The sequence below is a fragment of the Pseudopipra pipra genome, chromosome 1, assembly GCF_036250125.1.
Source record: "Pseudopipra pipra isolate bDixPip1 chromosome 1, bDixPip1.hap1, whole genome shotgun sequence".
NCBI classification, from domain to species: domain Eukaryota; kingdom Metazoa; phylum Chordata; class Aves; order Passeriformes; family Pipridae; genus Pseudopipra; species Pseudopipra pipra.
In genome coordinates this window covers 135,843,319-135,860,911 of record NC_087549.1, presented here as the reverse complement: position 1 = coordinate 135,860,911, position 17,593 = coordinate 135,843,319, and the positions used below count along the sequence as shown (strand labels likewise).

Genomic DNA, 17,593 nt, shown 5'->3' with positions numbered 1-17,593 from the left:
TAAAAGAATGCTTCTCTTTAGAGACAAAAAGTTTCTGAATACATTACCACATATTTTCCAGAATTTTTTTTAAGGGCACATCATGCCCGACTAATTGCCTTCAACAGTGGCCAGGATTTTAAGCAGGATTGCACTATGATGATGGATGGATCATTTCTTAATCATAGCATCACAGAATCTGCTAGGTTGGAAAAGACCTCTGAGATCATCAAGTCCAACCTATTATCCAACACCACCTTGCCAACTAGACCATAGCATTAAGTACCACATCCAGTTTTTTCTGAAACACCTCCAGGGACAGTGCACCACCACCTCCCTCGGCAGCCCATTCCAGTGCCTAGTCACTCTCTCTGTGAAGAACTTCTTCCTAATGTCCAACCTAAACCTCCCCTGATGCACCTTAAGACCATGTCCTCTTGTCCTGTCACTGGTTGCCTGGGAGAAGAGACCTAATCCCACCTGGCTGCAGCTTCTTTTCATGTTAGTTGCAGAGTGTGATAAGGTCTCCCTTGATATTCTTCTAATATTATTGCGGGGGAAAGATAATCTCCTGGTTAAGGCAGACTTTTAAATAGCAATTGGGGTATCTCAGAGAAAACGTAGAGATTCCTAATTGCATGGAGAAAACAATTTCAGGTCACTACAGATAGATGCTACTTCATCTCAGAGAGACAGTATTATTCACATTACTGAAATCTCAGTGAGATGGCCTGTCCAGGTAGTGCTACAAACCTTTCATTTCTTCCTTGTTCCCGTGATGCATAAATATGCACTTTTTTCAAACCATGTGTATTATGTGAGGAATCTCAGGGAACATGCAAAATTCCACGAGGGAAAAGGATGGATTCTGTTAAATTTCAACACTTAAAAAAAAGTTGCAAGTACAGTCAAAAGGAATCAAGTTCTTTAAACACTTTTGAATTATTAATACAAAATATTTGTACTCATTCTTCATTTTTTCACTTTAGTTTTAAACATTTTTGATGTTTTGGGGGTTTTTTGACAAAATACCCATTTTCCAGCTCTTAATTCCACAGCATGTCAGACAACAGTAAGATTAGTATTTTGGATTTTCTGACTCCCATCCCTGTAGCAGTTCATCTCAAAGACCTGCGTCTGTAATATTAAAAGCTACATCTTTGCAGGATTAGAATTAACAACGGAACTAAGTCTGGGATTTTGTCACTTGAAGTATTCATACTGGATTTTTTAAAAAATTTATGCATTATAAGTAATACATATATAATTACTTCAGTTTTCCTGAGAAACAACACAACTCTGCAGAGAAGCTGTGTAATTTCTGTATAACAAGTGACTTAAGGAGGACTAAAGCCTCCTACTCCCTCATAGCATTCCACTTTCATGCCTTAGAACTCTTGGCTTTCATTTCTTTGGAGAGATCAGAGGAACAGTCTTAGTGGGGTTCTTCACATTCATAATTCTTATGGGGTTGAGAGGGAGTTCTGCAGAACAGCCACTTAGATAAGAATATGAGGCCTTTGAACAGAAGGTCTACTAAAGGTATAATTAAAGATTTCATGTTATGTATGTTTCAGAAAATAGCTTGAATATTTTCTGTTTGACAGCTTTTTTTTCTGCAGTCCATACACAGTTGTATAAAAAAGAACTACGGGGTTTTTGAGTGATAACAAGCTATTTGGCAGCTGTTGGGAAAACTACGAACTGTAGAGTATCTTCTATTAAAATACTGAAGATAGAGTTTTGGTTGTATTTTTTAAAATGCATTAAGTTTAGTCTTTAGTGGTACTGGACAACAGACTGAAGGGGAATGGTTTGGGAGACGGGAGGAATAGAAGTGAAGAAAAGACTTCAAGTATAATGAAATTACATTTATATTTAACCATCACAGTTTTTACGAAGAAAGTCCTGATAGCACAAAAATTTAAGATATTTTACTCATGGACCTAAAAGCATAGTCATACTAATGAATAAAAATGCACAGGTTATCTCTTGCGTGCATTTATAATGGGATTAAAAATCATGAAGTGTACATTAAAAATGCAAGTTTTAACTAGGAATTTCATGCAATTGAAGTGGTCTTCATTAAAAGTCTACTTATCTAGACATTCCAAAAGGACTAGAGAAAAAATTATTCCAAATTCAACCAACCATTAGTCTGACCTTTTGTTTTAATTACTGGAAAATGTTCAGTAGTAACATTCCTCTCTCGGGGACAAAATTAAGATCCTTTGACCCTGGTTTTGGCTGCTGTCAGCCATTTAAAAGTCACCTAATGAAGTTGACTTTTCTATTAGGGAAACGCAGGATAAGAACTGGCTCTTGTTAGAATATTCTTGATGTACTTAACAATGCAGCAGCTCAGTCTGTAAGCCACAATATACAGTTTAACACCTGCCATGTAATGTAAGATTAAGACCTGGACTTATAAGTTCTTGTGAGTACCTGTATTTCTGTTTCCCTTTTTTTCCCCTCCATCTCTTTGAGACAGTATTTCATCTCTATAGCTGATTTTTTTTTTTTAATTTTTGTTTGCTTTAGGAACTTCGTTTATGAAAAAATTCAATATATTTTTACAGACAGATCTATATCCTCCTGCAGGAACTGGTTAAACAATTACATAGGTCACTAGAATTTAGCAATGCAGGAGTTTTTTTCTGTTTTGTATCACCATTTTACCTGCAGAAAAGAAAGAAGTTGGGGAAAAAAATTCACATCTGTCCTCTTTACATTGGAGACAGATTTCAAATTCCATTTCAAATTAATTTTTTTCAGGCTAAGTGCACTGTACTCTTTTCTTAGTTCCCAGACAAGCATGCCTGAAGTTTTAAATTAACATCCTTGTTTATTTAAGTAATACAGCTGAAAAACGTCTACAAAGCAGAAAAGCAAGATGTGCTCTGGCATGAAAATATATTTATATAACATTTACTTCTATATCTCTCCACTGCAACACGGAGAAACTGACATGATCAAGTTTAGTTACACAAAAATTCATTTCCCTAATATAGACCCCCTTTGAGATAAATATGTATGCCTGCCTGCACCACTAAATCAAGACTTGTATCTTGCTCTTAGTGTGATCTCCCTGCAATTGCTTATTTCTCTAACATGCTAATAACCATGTGCATCTCTTTTCAATATTTTTTTTCCTACTGGGAAATATGGAGAACATTATTTTGGATTACAGTGAACACAAACCTAATCACATAACCTAGTTTGGTCTGTGTCAAACGCTGCTTCCACACCTGAAGTTAAGTTTGAAATCTGAACCCTCAGTGCTTGTGCTAAGAATAAGAATAAGAAAAACAAAAGAGGTGTTTTGACTGTGCTCAACTGAGGATGTGACATGGGTGCACAGGGCAACACTCTTGTGCAATACGGCACAGCAAGCAATTTAATTTATGCTAGGATGGGTAGTATTCCTTTCCCATGAAAATACATTGGGTTGAAAAAGAAATAGGAAATGTTTTGCTAAAGAATCCTGACACGCAGAGATTCTCTGACTGGAGACATGACTGGCCTGACATTACAACTCCTGGGTGTAGCAGAGCAGAACAACACAGCCGCTCTGCACAGCTGAGGATCAGGACCTCCACGCGTTTAGAAATATACACAAGTGCCTTGGGAATCTCCCTAAAGTCAGCCCCAAAGCTGGCTGAACACATCAATTCTTCGGCCAAAAACAGTAGACCTTTTCTGCCCACTGAGCCCTGCATTTATACTGTATCATATTTCTTAAAGTGTTTATTGTCTTTCTTTGTAACTGTGCTTAAATGTGAAAAGACAGATGATTGTTTAGGGAAATAAAAATGAGCCAGATGAAAACACTTTTGGAGTTTAGAAAGCCTTTGAATAGCAAAAGGATTTCCATTGTGTTTTCTAAGGAAATCTAAGGAAATCCAAGGAAAAGACAAGGTAAAATGACCTGTCTCCTGAAAAAACAGGTAATCTTACCATATGCCAAGGAACATCCTTCACTGAAAGTAATATCATCAATGGCAACAGTTTCATCTTGTCTCTGGGTCTCCACCATCCCCCAAAAGATAACCTAAAGAGATCAACAGCAAATCAACAAGAAATCGAATTTACCAGTGTCATGGACAAGATGAAACACCTCACAATACATGCCAGTCTAGTCCATGGAGTTTCTATTGAAATTATGAGAACTTAAATCCCACACTTAACAATTTTTTTTACCATCCTGGCTTTTTCACACTTATGTGGTTCATCAGCACAGATATATATACTAATTGTCTTACTCAATATTGAAGTAGCTTTTAACAAGAAGGATTTGAAAATCACAATAAAATACCTTAAATCAAAGCAAGAATAGTGACAGTTAAAGATTAAAACACAAAGAATTTTGTGTTTTATCTAGCTACTATTCCACCAGGGGCTGGAAATGTGAACATTTTCTGGTTGGTTTCATAATTTATCAGAGACCTGGAGCAAAGTCAATCAACAAATACCATTAGTCAGATGCCTTTCATCAAGTTTTTAGCCAAAACAAACTGTGAGGAGTACTTGGTCAACAGTTATTCTGCTCTAATGTTACAACAGTGATTTTTTTTCTGCCCCTAAAAAAATCTTCTCTACACAAGTTGTTACAAATATCTTATATTTCATCTTAAGGGCAGATTTTAATCTGCATTTGTAAATGCACAGGCTACTACAAGTTTTCTGCAGTGGTGTACAAGGGGAACTGGCTGATCAACCACAGTCCTTGGGAAAACCCAACAAAAAGCACACCAATCAAAATAACCAAAAAAAAAAATCAATTTATGGATAAAATTCCTTAAATTATTCCCTAGACAAACCTTGGGATGTCGTAGCTCCAGGATTTTCTGTAGTCTTGGCTGGGTGTACATTTTAGCTCTTAATAGCGAATGCACAGTGTCAGCAATATTTTTTTAGATATTACCTTGAAAGTTCAGCAACCATTTTCTGCATAGTTTAACAGATTGTAGCAGAAAACATGTATTTATTCTATAAATTGCAAAGAATACAGTATTTCACTGTACAAGATAATACAACTTATCTAAGGATATGACCATTATGTTAAAAGTTGGAGTTTTTTTGAGGGTTGGAATTTTCTGTGTTTTGTTAATTTGTTTTTCTTAAGTTGTAGTTGGCTTGCACAAGAAGTATAGCAGCCATATCACATACAAAAATATGTTTCTATGAGTGAAATGCAGCATCTTGGAAACTTGCTCATTTGATTTGTTTTAGAAAATAATATCTTGAACTCTTGAATTCTGCTGCAATGATACATATGGTTAATGTGTACTTTCATGACATCATCAGTTGAAGGACAGTGTATTCGTGTTTTCTTTTTCTATCATTACATAGTTTTAGATAAGTTTCTAAAACAATATAGTGAACCATTTTATAATTAGAAATACAAGAAATATTTTTAGTATCAAAGATTTGACAAATACTTAACCTTTTCAGAGTTATGTTTCATTTCAAAGTCAAAATTCAGTTATTAATAACAATTTATAATACGCATTTAACTGTATAATATAGCTTGCGCTTAGAGCTTCATAGTCACATTTTATTTTAAAGCAAGATAAAGTGATTTAGACAATGTGAAAGAGGAGCTGTCTCACTTTGCTGGTACAAAATCAGAGACTGCTTCAAGTTCATATTCTGCTAGACCATGAGCCTGTATTGACCTGTGTTTCCCTAAAACTCATAAACAGTAAGCCTTGTCTTAACTTCCTCACTTCCAGAAGAAAATAATGTTAGATGCCTCCACCTGCTCGTGTCTAAAAAAAGACTAATCAGTGAGCCCCAAGCCTAGAACCATTTCTCTTTATGAAGTCTGGGAGACAGAAATTTGTTCTCAGTAGAACACAGCAAAAGTAGCTTAGGAGAGCAAACCATGATACAGTTCTCCAAACCCCAGCCAAACCAGCCATACCGATCTTGCCTTGTGTTGAGTAGTTAAACCACTGACAGTCTTTGTATTTCAGAATTCCCTAAAACAGAGATTTTTAAGTTTTGAAACAAAATCTCCTATTCCATAAAGATAATCAATATATTTTATTTTTTTAGTAGGAAGAGACTAAGTATTTGACTATTAAATATTTAACATCAAAATGAGGAAAAAAAAAAAGCACTGTAAGTTCAGAGATTAATTTTAATTAAAATCTCACTTCAAGTGTGTTTGCAAAATACCAAAGACATTAAAGCACCCTATTTCCAAAAGATTTGTACACCCAAATAAAAAATATTTTTTTCTCATAATTATTTGCCATAGAAACTTTAATAATCAACATTTTATCTTGAAAAATTCCACAGACATCCCTGTAGGCTGACCATCTTGTCATATAAAAAGAAAAAGTGCAAAAGGGCAAGTGAATTGCATCCACTTGTATGACAGTGATGTCTTGCAAATTTTCACTGGAGCAAAAATGTGCAAAGAAGAAATTTTGCTCAGACTCTAGGTTTGGTGAGGTGCTGAGCTGTATTTCTTAAGCCAATTGTAATGATTACTGCAGTAAGTTTGACACAGGCCTTTTTAAAGCTGGAGTGCTCATATATCGAACAACAACTTTGATACTTGTGTTAAGTGCAGTAAGGTTTGAGCAGGTGAGTATTACTTCAAAAATTCAGATCCTGTTGGATGCTTTAGCACAATACGCAAGTCAAGTAATTATGTTACACATATGGTTTACTGAAATGAGGTCATGCTTCCATGCCTTCAGGCTGGTATGCTAACCAACTTCACAGTAACTGCTGTAGAAGGAAAGCCCTCTCATTTTCTTCTCTGCTCCCCACATTCTCACCAGTATTATGCACAACAGTGAGTATACATCACCTACAATATTATAGCCTTAAGTTACATTTACTGTACTGAAGTTTTTTGTAAATACACATGTAAAAACATTTAAATAGCCTATGACATTTGCATTGCAAAACACCCCTATAAAACTATCTTACAGTATAAAATTCTGTTTCTTATATAAATGAAACCTTGAATTTATCAATACAGTTAGACTGAGGCTAAGGGAATACTGCATTGAAAGTTAAGATCTCTAAGGACTGGTAGATAATTATGACTCAAAGAGACCAATTGTTTTGTTTAAGACATGCACAGTTTAAGCAAATTCTGGTATTAGTTTTAACACCACTAAGAGATAAGAACAAGCAATATTTTTTAATGCTAAGTAGGATTTTCCAAATGGCTTTTCTCTTATTTACCTCATGATAATGCTTTCTTTCCATTTACAAAATATTTAGTTTTAACCTATTAAAAAAGACTCACAATTCAGAAACCATTTAACAAGTGTCATTTACAGTAACTTCAATTTACTAACCTCAAACTTCTTGGTGCTATTGATTGTTATGGTATTTACTTTCCACTGACTTTGCAGTTCTCTTGAAACTTGCCAGATACTTGTAACAGTATCTTCAGAGTGCTTTTGAAGTCCCACCATCAATGTTCCACTCATTTGACTGACCCAGTAATGAAATGTAATCTAGGACAAAAAAAGGTCTGATTATTCCAGGGAAATTCTATGATAAACAACATAATACAAAGACTATGCACCAAAATACCTGGCAGACACGTTCTTCATCAGTTGGAAGGAAAACATTTGTCCTTAAAGTTGCAGAAGAGGACTGCATTCCAGGGGAAAATGAGAGGAAATAAGCTATTAAAAGAAAAAAAATAGAAAACTTAGAAGCTTGGGAAAATAATCCTAAAAAACAATAAAACAAGAAGAGGCACACATACAGGTATAAATTAATAACCAAAAAGCCACCTAGATTTTTTTCCCCAGAAAATATTAACAGTTGCAGCCATTGTGTGCCAGGCTTTTTTCATGTTAAATATAGTTTGTTTATTTATTTATTTATTATTATTGTTATGTTCCATGTTCCAGCTAAAATTTTAAGTAAGATTCCAAAATGCTTCATTTGCTGCATGCATACTCAACTTTGAAGTGCAAAATTTTGGGACAAAGGGAGACTAACTCAGCAAGCTGACCAAAGACTTTAAATCCCAATTATTGAATAGATTACATATTCCATGCCTAAACATCAAACTGCTGAAACTAACTATAGAGATTAATCATAGATTTATCATGACAGTTCAAGTCTTTAAGGAGATGGTGGAAAATGGGAGAGGAGACTGTGGTGATCTTACAGGTTCTGCATATGTTCAGAGAGGTGTCTGGTTTTTGGCTGCTTAGAAAATTGCCTCACTGCAAAGAGGAGGTTGTGGTAACCCTGTATACACTCCCCATATACACAATTTTCTTGGGAATTTCAAGGCTACTATTAAAAATACCATTACCTTTCCATTTATAAAACAAGTCCTTGCTTCCCTTGAAAGTATAACAGATTAACAAGAGTCAGTAAAATACGGCTGTTGCCATACTTTTTGACTGATCATGTCTCTTCCTGACAATACTGTTTTAGATCTTATAAAAGATGGAAGGCAACCACCCTATTTTAGGATAATAAATACAGCTAGTCAAAATTTGGCTCTTTCTGAACACAAAGATTTCAGAGATGTTAGATGTTAAAGGATACAAGGGGAAAAATAAAGAATAAAAAAATGCTCAATGTCCTTTTTAATTTCTTTTATTCCTTTCCCTTCTCTCCTCCTTCCCAAACTCCAAGCAATGTCAAGTAAACTGTCATTCTCTGACATTAACATGTAAGTGAAAGGAGGAAGATGAAGGAGGAAAAAAGCCAAGTGGTCCCCAAGGAATAAAAAAAGTCTTAAAAATAAAGATTATTACAGAAACCAGATACCAATGTCAGAACATCTAAACACTTCATTTATTAAATCACCCGTCTTGGCCTTTCGTCCCTGTGTGAAACTGGAAAATCACTGGCCAAGCACCACAAGCCTAGCTCAGTGTTGGAGCCATCTGAGAATCCCCCACAAAAAAGCATTTTGTAGCCTGCTACCAGAGATATGGTCATGCTCCACCCAGGTTTTAGACCTTTTGTGACTGCTCAGGCAGCACTTTCAGAGCCTGCCAGCTGCAAGGATATTCTTCCTACCCACAACAGATGGCTTGGTGCCTCTGCAGAGCCCTGTCCCTGACTCCAATCTGTTCCACTGGATGTTAACTTCCATAAATTTTTGAAATTTTTCTTTTAGTTGCCTAAAGATAAATGTATCTAAGACTCAAAAACTTATTTTTCACCTGCCACAGGAATTTTAAGTTTTACACAAATGGGAGAGAAATAATAACTTTAAGAACTTCTTTGAATAGTGATTTCACATTAGACCTCTGCATAGATAAGAATTTCACTTAGTAGAAACAGGTTGTGTCTTATTTTGGTTTTGTTTTCTTTTTTTTTTTTTTTTAAACAGTTTTAACTGGTCTGTTCAACTACCTTTTCAGTGAAAAAAAAAGAATAATGAGAGACAGCACTAAAAAGCATGTTGGGTTCTAGTAAATTATTACATAAATCTTCAAAGGAGTTACATCTACCAAGTGATCTTTGCTCTTCTGCTAACGTGCATGTATTATTCTGATGTCAGGAACTCTTCCCTTTAACACTCTGCCATAGAGCACACTCTGCTCAGTTGTCACCACACAGAATCATTTCCAGGTTTTAAGCAGGAACCAACATAAAACTGATTACATAATCTCTTGAGTAGCCAGCCATGGAAAAACTCAACTAACTGCCAAAGGAATATAATTATTTCCTAGGTGATTAGCACCAGCAGTCAGGCAATGAAAGTACAGTTTAGACATTCTCTAGGTAGAAAAACAAATTAACTAAATGCATTTAAATCTCCTTAGTCATTCAGTTCACATATCTTGAAAGTTCACAGCCTCTTGAAAGCCAAAAAGGTACAAGTATTTGAACTTTCTTTTACCTGAATAAAATAACTTAGATTAACATGGCTACCAGACAATCAGACATGGAAGATACAACAGTCACTGACTGCCCAAAACAGGTAAATGTGACTGAACTGTTCAAGTGACTAAGCAGTTTGCTTTGTCTGTAACAAACCATTTAGGTTGATGATTCTCAATATTTTGTTGGCTTTTGCTGTCTACATAAGTTAAATTTTTTGCTCCCCACCAGTTCTTTGCAAGATAAGGTAACCTTTTTTATGGTTATAACCAAGAGTATCTTTCTGGTCTTCACTATATCCTGATATGGTGTGTGCTACCAATCATGCACAAATCCTAGAAACTTCAACTAGAGCAAGACTGTTGCCTGGTTAACCAATTTTGATTCTAGCCAAGAGTTTGCTGTATTTGTATTCCCTGGTACTTTTGTACCTTTATTTTTTTAATTGTGCTTCTTGATGAGAAGAGCTGTTGTTATTTTAAAGATAAATTATTTCACAACTTACATACTTGAAATAAAGCTTACATTTATGAAAATATTTGGTAGTTGCTCAAATTTTTTTGCCAACATCAGTTTAAATCAATATGTATTTAAGAGCAGCCTTATTTTCAGAAGCACAGTGCACAGAGCAGGATGTGCTTGCGTGCTACACTCAAGTAAAACCTGAAGTTGTTAAAAAGCACATCACATGTATAAAGTTTCCTAATTACAAAGAATCATGAGAATTGTCCACTTGCAAGAAAATGTAGAGTGGGGTTTTTTGCTGATGTTTTCCGGTGAGAATAATTTAAAGTTGTATTCCATTTTCATCTGCTTACTTCTAAGCAAGTGTTCCAGATGTTAATCTTGAAACCACCAGCTCATACTCATTACATGGAACTTCTACCTGTTTGGTAGCTTATGCAATGTGTAGGAGGTGCTGCTTTCTTTAGAACACCACAGATTTCCAGACTCCCAGATAATCACAGTTTGGAAGAGAGGTGTAAAACACCTGGGCTAATCAGTCTCACAACAACACTTGCATCCCACATAGTTATGTGCTTATACACTCCCAACACTGCCTTCAGGTGCTTGCATTGAGGCCTGTCACAGCACTGCCTGTACCCAGGAGAGGTGAGAGGGAGCAGATGGAAAGGAAGGGAAGGAGAATAACAGAAAATATGAAGAAGAGAACTAAATAGTTATTAGTTCAACCAGCTCACCCCTTTACCATGAGATCAGAAGTCCCCATCTATTCTTTCCCTACTTCCTTGCTTGCTTACAAACAAGCCTTCCAACAGCTTTGGAAAGCAGGAGAAGGCTTGCTGCAGCTAAAAAAAGTGGCTTGACTTAGCTAAAAAGTTATGAAGAAAATCATGTATAACAGAAGGAAGAAGACAGGTTTCAGAAAGCAGGATTAACCTGGCAATAGGAAAAGTATAAGGGATATATTTTATCTGAGGACAGAAAAAAGGAATTAGTTGAGAGACAGTCTTTGAGGCAAAATGGAATTGGAATAAGATCTAGAAAAAAACTGGCTCAAACAGGCCATCAAAGCTTACCCTGTCCCCAGACACAAAGCCATCTTCTCTCAAAACATTTGGAGCATTAGCCACAGATAATAGATCCACACACTCCAGGCATTCACCAATCCAAGAAAAACTGAAAATATGTCTTAACATTTCTAAACTTTGCAATCATCAAGACTGACTTTATCACTTCATATCTCCAAAACAGGTAAAGATTACTCAGGTAGATAAACACTACTCTTGTAACTGATTACTTGCTCCTCTATGATAACAAGAATTGCTAAAGGGAATATTGGGGGTTTTGTAGGTTGTTTGTTTGTTTGTTTGTTTTATAGTTCTAGGTCTTTGCAATTGCTATCACCTAAAAACCTAGACACAAGTCCTCAGAAAACATGTGGCAGAATACAATTGAACTATCAATAAAATAGCAAAAATAAGTAAATCGAACAGAAAACTATATAATTTGTAAGAGTCCATGGTTTCTGCAAAGAACATGAGGATTCTTACTGCTCTCATTCCCACTGTGGTCAGAGTATGGTGGTCCTATGCCAGATTGACCATTTCTTCTTATCCATCCAGTCTGTAAATTAAATTCATGAAGAGCTCTGCATAGATTGGTTTCAAAATCACACTTGTCACAGGGGAAACCTGAATTGAAGCAAACAAACAAAAAATTAAAGGCTCAAAAACAGAAGCAAAAGGATATGTTTTCACCATCACATGCTTTCTAATTAGCACACAGGAAAATTTCGAACAGACTCCTGTAAAAAAGCAAGAAACCCCAGAATTTTTAAATCATGAACAAGGAGAAACAGGGCAGTGGAAGTGAGATGAGAGAGAAAAAACATTGAAAAAAACCCCAAAACAGACCACCAAGCCCTCCTTTCACCAAACCAAATCCAAACTAGTCTCTTTATATTATATTACTATAACATATACTTTTTTTCTTCACATATATGTGTGCAGCTACTTATTTGCAGGAAATTCTCCAAGCTAGCATGGTTTATATGCAGAGGCTATTTTTAAAATACACTGCAGCTATCACATGAAGAATTACAGTATGTCCTCTGTTTGTCCAGGGTTCTTGCATAGAAAAACAAAGACTTAACACCAGGAAATAATCAGACAGCAAAAATTTTTTTTTTCTATTCCACTAACAACAGAAGGTGAGACTCAACATATGACATACTTCAAAGTTTGCCAGTGCTCATAATCTTTAGAAAGTTGCTGTATTAAATTAGAAACCACGTTATTTAGAGAAGAGTTGAGTCCTCAGAATGACATAGTCTCCCCACTTGCCTTTCCTCTGCCTTATTTCTTGCAGTGCATGCAGCAACGTGGTAAAGATGGATCATTTTTCCCCCTTCCACATTCCTCTGTAGGGCAGCATAGGTTAGAAAAAGGAGGCAGGACATGTCTTTCTGGAACAGACCCCAGTATATTGTACCAGTTCATTCAGGAAAATTGAGGAGAGTATACAACCAGATAAATAATTGCTTACTGGGTGTCAGATAGCCCTTTATGCATCATATCCAAGCTGAATGAAAGAGCTTGCATGTGCCTGACAGGCTGGACAGACCCATTCCTTGAACCATTTATTGTAGTCGTGGAAAGATTTAATTTTTTAAAAAAAAAGCGTAAGCAGATGCATCTGTGAAGAGCAAACTTATTGCAGCTTCACCCCAAACAGAACGGCTGGTAGGTGGCACTGTCTCCAGATTTCATGTGCTATGTGGAAACTTTCACCCTCCTTTTCCCTTACACAGTGGAGGAAGATGAGTTAAGACCCTGCCTTCTAATTGTGATTCTGGTTAGACACGAGCTACAATGCCTTAGCACACCCTCTCAGATTGGTTCCAGCCCCTGTAAATGCTTTTGGCTTATTCTATATTATCATAGTTCACCAATAGTTTTAAATAAAGTTATCACTGCAGCATTTATAGACACATTACGATGTTCAATTTCATGGCTCTCATATTCACATCAGTTTACTGCAACAATTAAATCACAAGGTAAGAGAGGGGAAAACAGAAATAATTCATGTAAGCATTCCAGACTCAAGTTAATGTGCAGATTGGCTGATTCATCAACCAACTTTTTATTGCTGCTTTAATTCCTTAGCTCTTTAAGTGGCTGAAAAGCATGTCAGTTGTTCGTCAAAACCACAAACACTGTTGAAGCATATCTGCTTCACATTGCACAAAATGAACCAAATCATATTCCATATTTCCTCAGGAATTTTCTCATCGCTGAAAAAACAATTGCAAAGCAATATTCACAAATAACAGGAATGCTACCTTTTTTAATTAAAAAAATAAATCTTTGATCATTCATAATTATTTTCCAAAGCAGTATTCATTTTCACAGAAAATGCAACTTAAGAAGCAAACCAAAATAAATTTGCTGGAAGTTTGAATAAAAAATGTAAAGTCACTGCTTAGAGAGGAAAAATCCAGAAGGAAGGAATATGTGGGATGTTCTAGATAATTTCTGCAGAGTTTCCTGTGAACAAAACAAATATTTAAAATAACCTCTAAGGAAAAATTCCAAGTCTCAGAGGAACAGTCTGCAATTTAAGGTTCTATTTCAAGTGTGCATATGTATAATATCTCAGCTTGTGATATTCTGTGAGCAAAACATTTTTAAGAGTAGTTAGTTTTCATTCCTTCACTGGTGTTTTTGCAATATGAAGACCAAATTAACAATAAAAACTGAAATTCCATCTTTTAGATATTTTCACTGCAGATACTGACTTAAACCTGAATAGAGCCCAGAGAAAAGAGCAGGAACCTGTCATCAACATAAGATCAGGAGCTGAAACCTAAGTGGAAAAATAGTTTTGCAATAATCTCAAATCAGAAGAAAGTGGCAGCAGGATGAATCTTCAATTTGATACAGCCTGATCTATATCTTTATATCTGACAGCTGACTTATCTCCTGGAGTAACCCAGAGAATTATCCAAGCAGTTCCAGCACACAGCCTGTCTCTCAAAGCCTAGTTCTACACCTTTTCCTCAGTCTTATTAAAATACAACATAATTTAATATTTAGATCTTTTTACAGAGTCCATATACTCATTTTTCTAAATCAGTCTGTGGAACAACCTTTAATTCTTTATTTTCATATAAGCATTTATCTATAGCAGTATTCCCTCAACAAACAGGTGCAAAAAGCTGCTGCAAAAATTAATGGAAGAATGCATCTCTTGTTCTATATTCTACAATCATAACAGAAAGTGCTGCCTGGAGGAAATGCCCTTTCCAGGGAAACCAAGCACAATGAGGATTTCAAAGCTATGCAGTGAAACTTAGCATAACCACCTCCTGTGCAAATAATAAAAAAAATATGCTAGCCTGAGACGTGTTAGACATGTCAGGGAATTCAACAGACATAATTTCCAGCCATTGCCATTTAATACATTTTTGTACAGCACAATAAACTAACACAAAAAGGAATACAATCTTAACAATTGTCTTATTTGCAGGGACATAAAAAATCGATTCTCCTGGAGCTGATTCTGACTCCTGTCCCAAACAGATCTCCGCATACTATTTGGATGAAACAGAGAGTCCTACTGGAGGAAGAAAAACTTTGTGTAGGTGAGCACACAATTGTAATTTGAAGAATCTGGATTTAATTTACTGCTCTTTCTCACAGATTTCAGCTGCATTCAGTGGTAGCTGACATGATCTAATTAGCATTTTTCAGAGTGCACAGAAAGACACGGGCTCCTCCATGGACAATCTACTTCATACTTAAAGTGAAATGTTAAAATCCCCACAAATATGCTTCCTTTGTTGCACAGTGAGTAGATGAACTTACATAGGCTTTTAGGCAGAATTATAATTTGATAAATTTAAGCTCTTCTTTGGACTCCAGAACCAGAATCTTCAAGGAGGACTATCTTATCCATCCAGACTGTAAATTAAATTCATGAAATACTTTGCATAGATTGGTTTCAAAATTACACTTGTCACAGGAGAAACCTGAATTGATGCATCGTATGAAATTATTTGCAGCATCATTTTAGTACACTATTCTGGAAATACTAGAATTTTGATGCTAATTTACTCAGACAGCGGTAGTTAAAATTCACTCTCACTGCTTTGATCAATTCTTTACAGGAAACAGCAGCAACTATTTTTGTAACCTCTGAATGTGACAAAGATTAAGCTAGGATAATCAGTTCCTGAATTCAAGAAAATTTCCACCCTTGCCAAGACTTTAAAAAAAAAAAGAAAAAAAAAAAAAGAAAAAAGCTGTTGTTGCCTGTACCTCGGTCTAGGTATTTTGGATTAGATCTGAATTCTATCAACAAATCTATTGCAATTTAAGGAGAAAGGTATTACTTGCTGAATCTCCATTGAATTTGGATGAGGAAACACTTTGCTATAAATATCCGTATGAAGATTTATGAGATACTTGCACTTTACAGATGTTGAAAATTAAGCAGGAAAAATCAAACTGAAGCTGGAAGAAACTTTCTTCAAAAATTTAATGAAGAAGAGGGTAAAAAAATCCCCAACCAATCAAACAAAAAAGAATTCCCAAATATTTTTGAAACATAAAAAAATCCTCCCTAGTTCTCTCTGCTGACACGTTCAGTTATCAAACTATCACGCTTGTGCTGAAGCCCACTCAGACTTACCTTGTTTCTCCTCACTACTGTCTCCATACTGGTTGGTGGAAATGCACATTTCTCCAGGTAGAGCAGAGGAGCCATCACCACGTTGGCACCCATTTCCTATGGATGACTGAGTATTTACCAGAGCAAAGTAATATAACACACAGAAGTATGTGAGTCTATTCATGGGCTATATTACTACCCAAGCTTTCACTTGGAAAATAATTACTTTAACTGTCTAATATTGGTCATGAAGTGTCTTTGACCAAGTTGTATTTACACATATCTCTCTGAATGATGTTTTTAGTACCTCACTTTCTGAATCTGCAGCTTAAGGGAAATATGATTTCTGCTTAAGCAGTGACTTTCAACCCTGTGTGTCTTGGGATAATATTTAACTGAATTATAACATTGTTTTATGACTAAAAAAATTTGGCACATGTTATGCAAGTCAACTGTATATCATTAACTTATTGATCGTATTTATTGCCCAATGGTTTGAAAATACATTAGATAAGAAAATAATAGGGAAACAGAGTAGAATTACTAAATGACCAACATTCATAAAGATCTCTCTTTGCTCAGAGGGAGGTGGCAAGTGCCTACAAAATATATGAAGAGTTTGTGCATGTCTTAGTAATGAGGATGTCTTAGTAATGTGTATCACCATGTTTTGATGTTTCACTGAAACACACTGGTTCTGGCAATGCTTTTACACAGATGATGTAAGGATCTTCAAATGGAAGAAGGGGAGTGGGGATGGAGATCCAGACAATTGAAAAAAAACAGCCTTGTAAGAGAATATTGAATCAACTTTTTTCATTCAGCCTAGAACCACACGAAAACAAGGAAGTTATTTTAATTAAGTACCTTAGGCACTCTAGGGGAGACCCAAACCTAGGGGAGAGAGGCATAGTAGAAAAAAGAGAAGTTGATTGCAAAAGTTAAAGGATAATATTAGCCCAAGGCAAATGACAGTAAGAACTAGACAAAACTAGACTGACAATCATGTAGGGCTGGCATTCCTTTAATAGGAATAGTAGGATGAAAAAATTGTAACTCCTTTATGACAGACTTGTATTACTTTACTAAAAGGATCATACAATTTCCCAAGTGGCAGCTTGGGAAGTAACAAGTAACTGATGCCAGCAGGTCTGGAGATTTCATCACCTGCAAATTCACAAAATCAATTAGGGGGAATGCACATTCCACTGTGCATAACTACAATTTGCCTATTAGCCCTGGTAGGAAGAATTATGATATATCTCTGCAACTAAAGCATGCTCCTTGGAAAGCACAAGTGCTATACTATCTGCAAAGAGAAACAGGCAGCCTCTGCCTGGAAGCTTATCAATTATTGCAGCTCTGTATTTTCATAATGTAAGAAATCTCTTGTCAGGGTACAAAGATGACTACTCCAACATCGCCTGAAGGTGAGTAGTGCAAGATCTGTTGCAACTTCCTATTATCTACAACACCAGAGGCAGGTACATGTTTGTTGTAATAAAGGTTCCTGTTCTGCCTAGAAAGCATTTTCCAGTTCATTTGGTTCAACTCCACCCTTTTCATCACTATTTCTGAGGACATCATTTTATCTGCTTTATTTTAATGCTTTTTCCTCAGGTCATAGAGCTGTTTGGAAAACTTC

At 35.8% G+C, this 17,593-nt stretch overlaps 1 protein-coding gene across 1 annotated transcript in view; it reads right to left on the bottom strand.

Moving 5' to 3' along the window:
* The window catches only part of MALRD1 (MAM and LDL receptor class A domain containing 1), a 246,779-nt gene extending 230,474 nt beyond the window's left edge, over positions 1–16,305 (bottom strand). The window contains exons 1-5 of the mRNA XM_064634936.1: positions 15,970–16,305; positions 11,829–11,969; positions 7,546–7,640; positions 7,305–7,466; positions 3,937–4,030 (exon numbers count right to left, since the gene is read on the bottom strand). Coding sequence (XP_064491006.1) covers positions 3,937–4,030; positions 7,305–7,466; positions 7,546–7,640; positions 11,829–11,969; positions 15,970–16,132 — 655 coding nt within the window. The 5' untranslated portion in view covers positions 16,133–16,305. The remainder of the gene's footprint in view (positions 1–3,936; positions 4,031–7,304; positions 7,467–7,545; positions 7,641–11,828; positions 11,970–15,969) is intronic.
* Between the last annotated feature and the right edge of the window lie 1,288 nt (positions 16,306–17,593).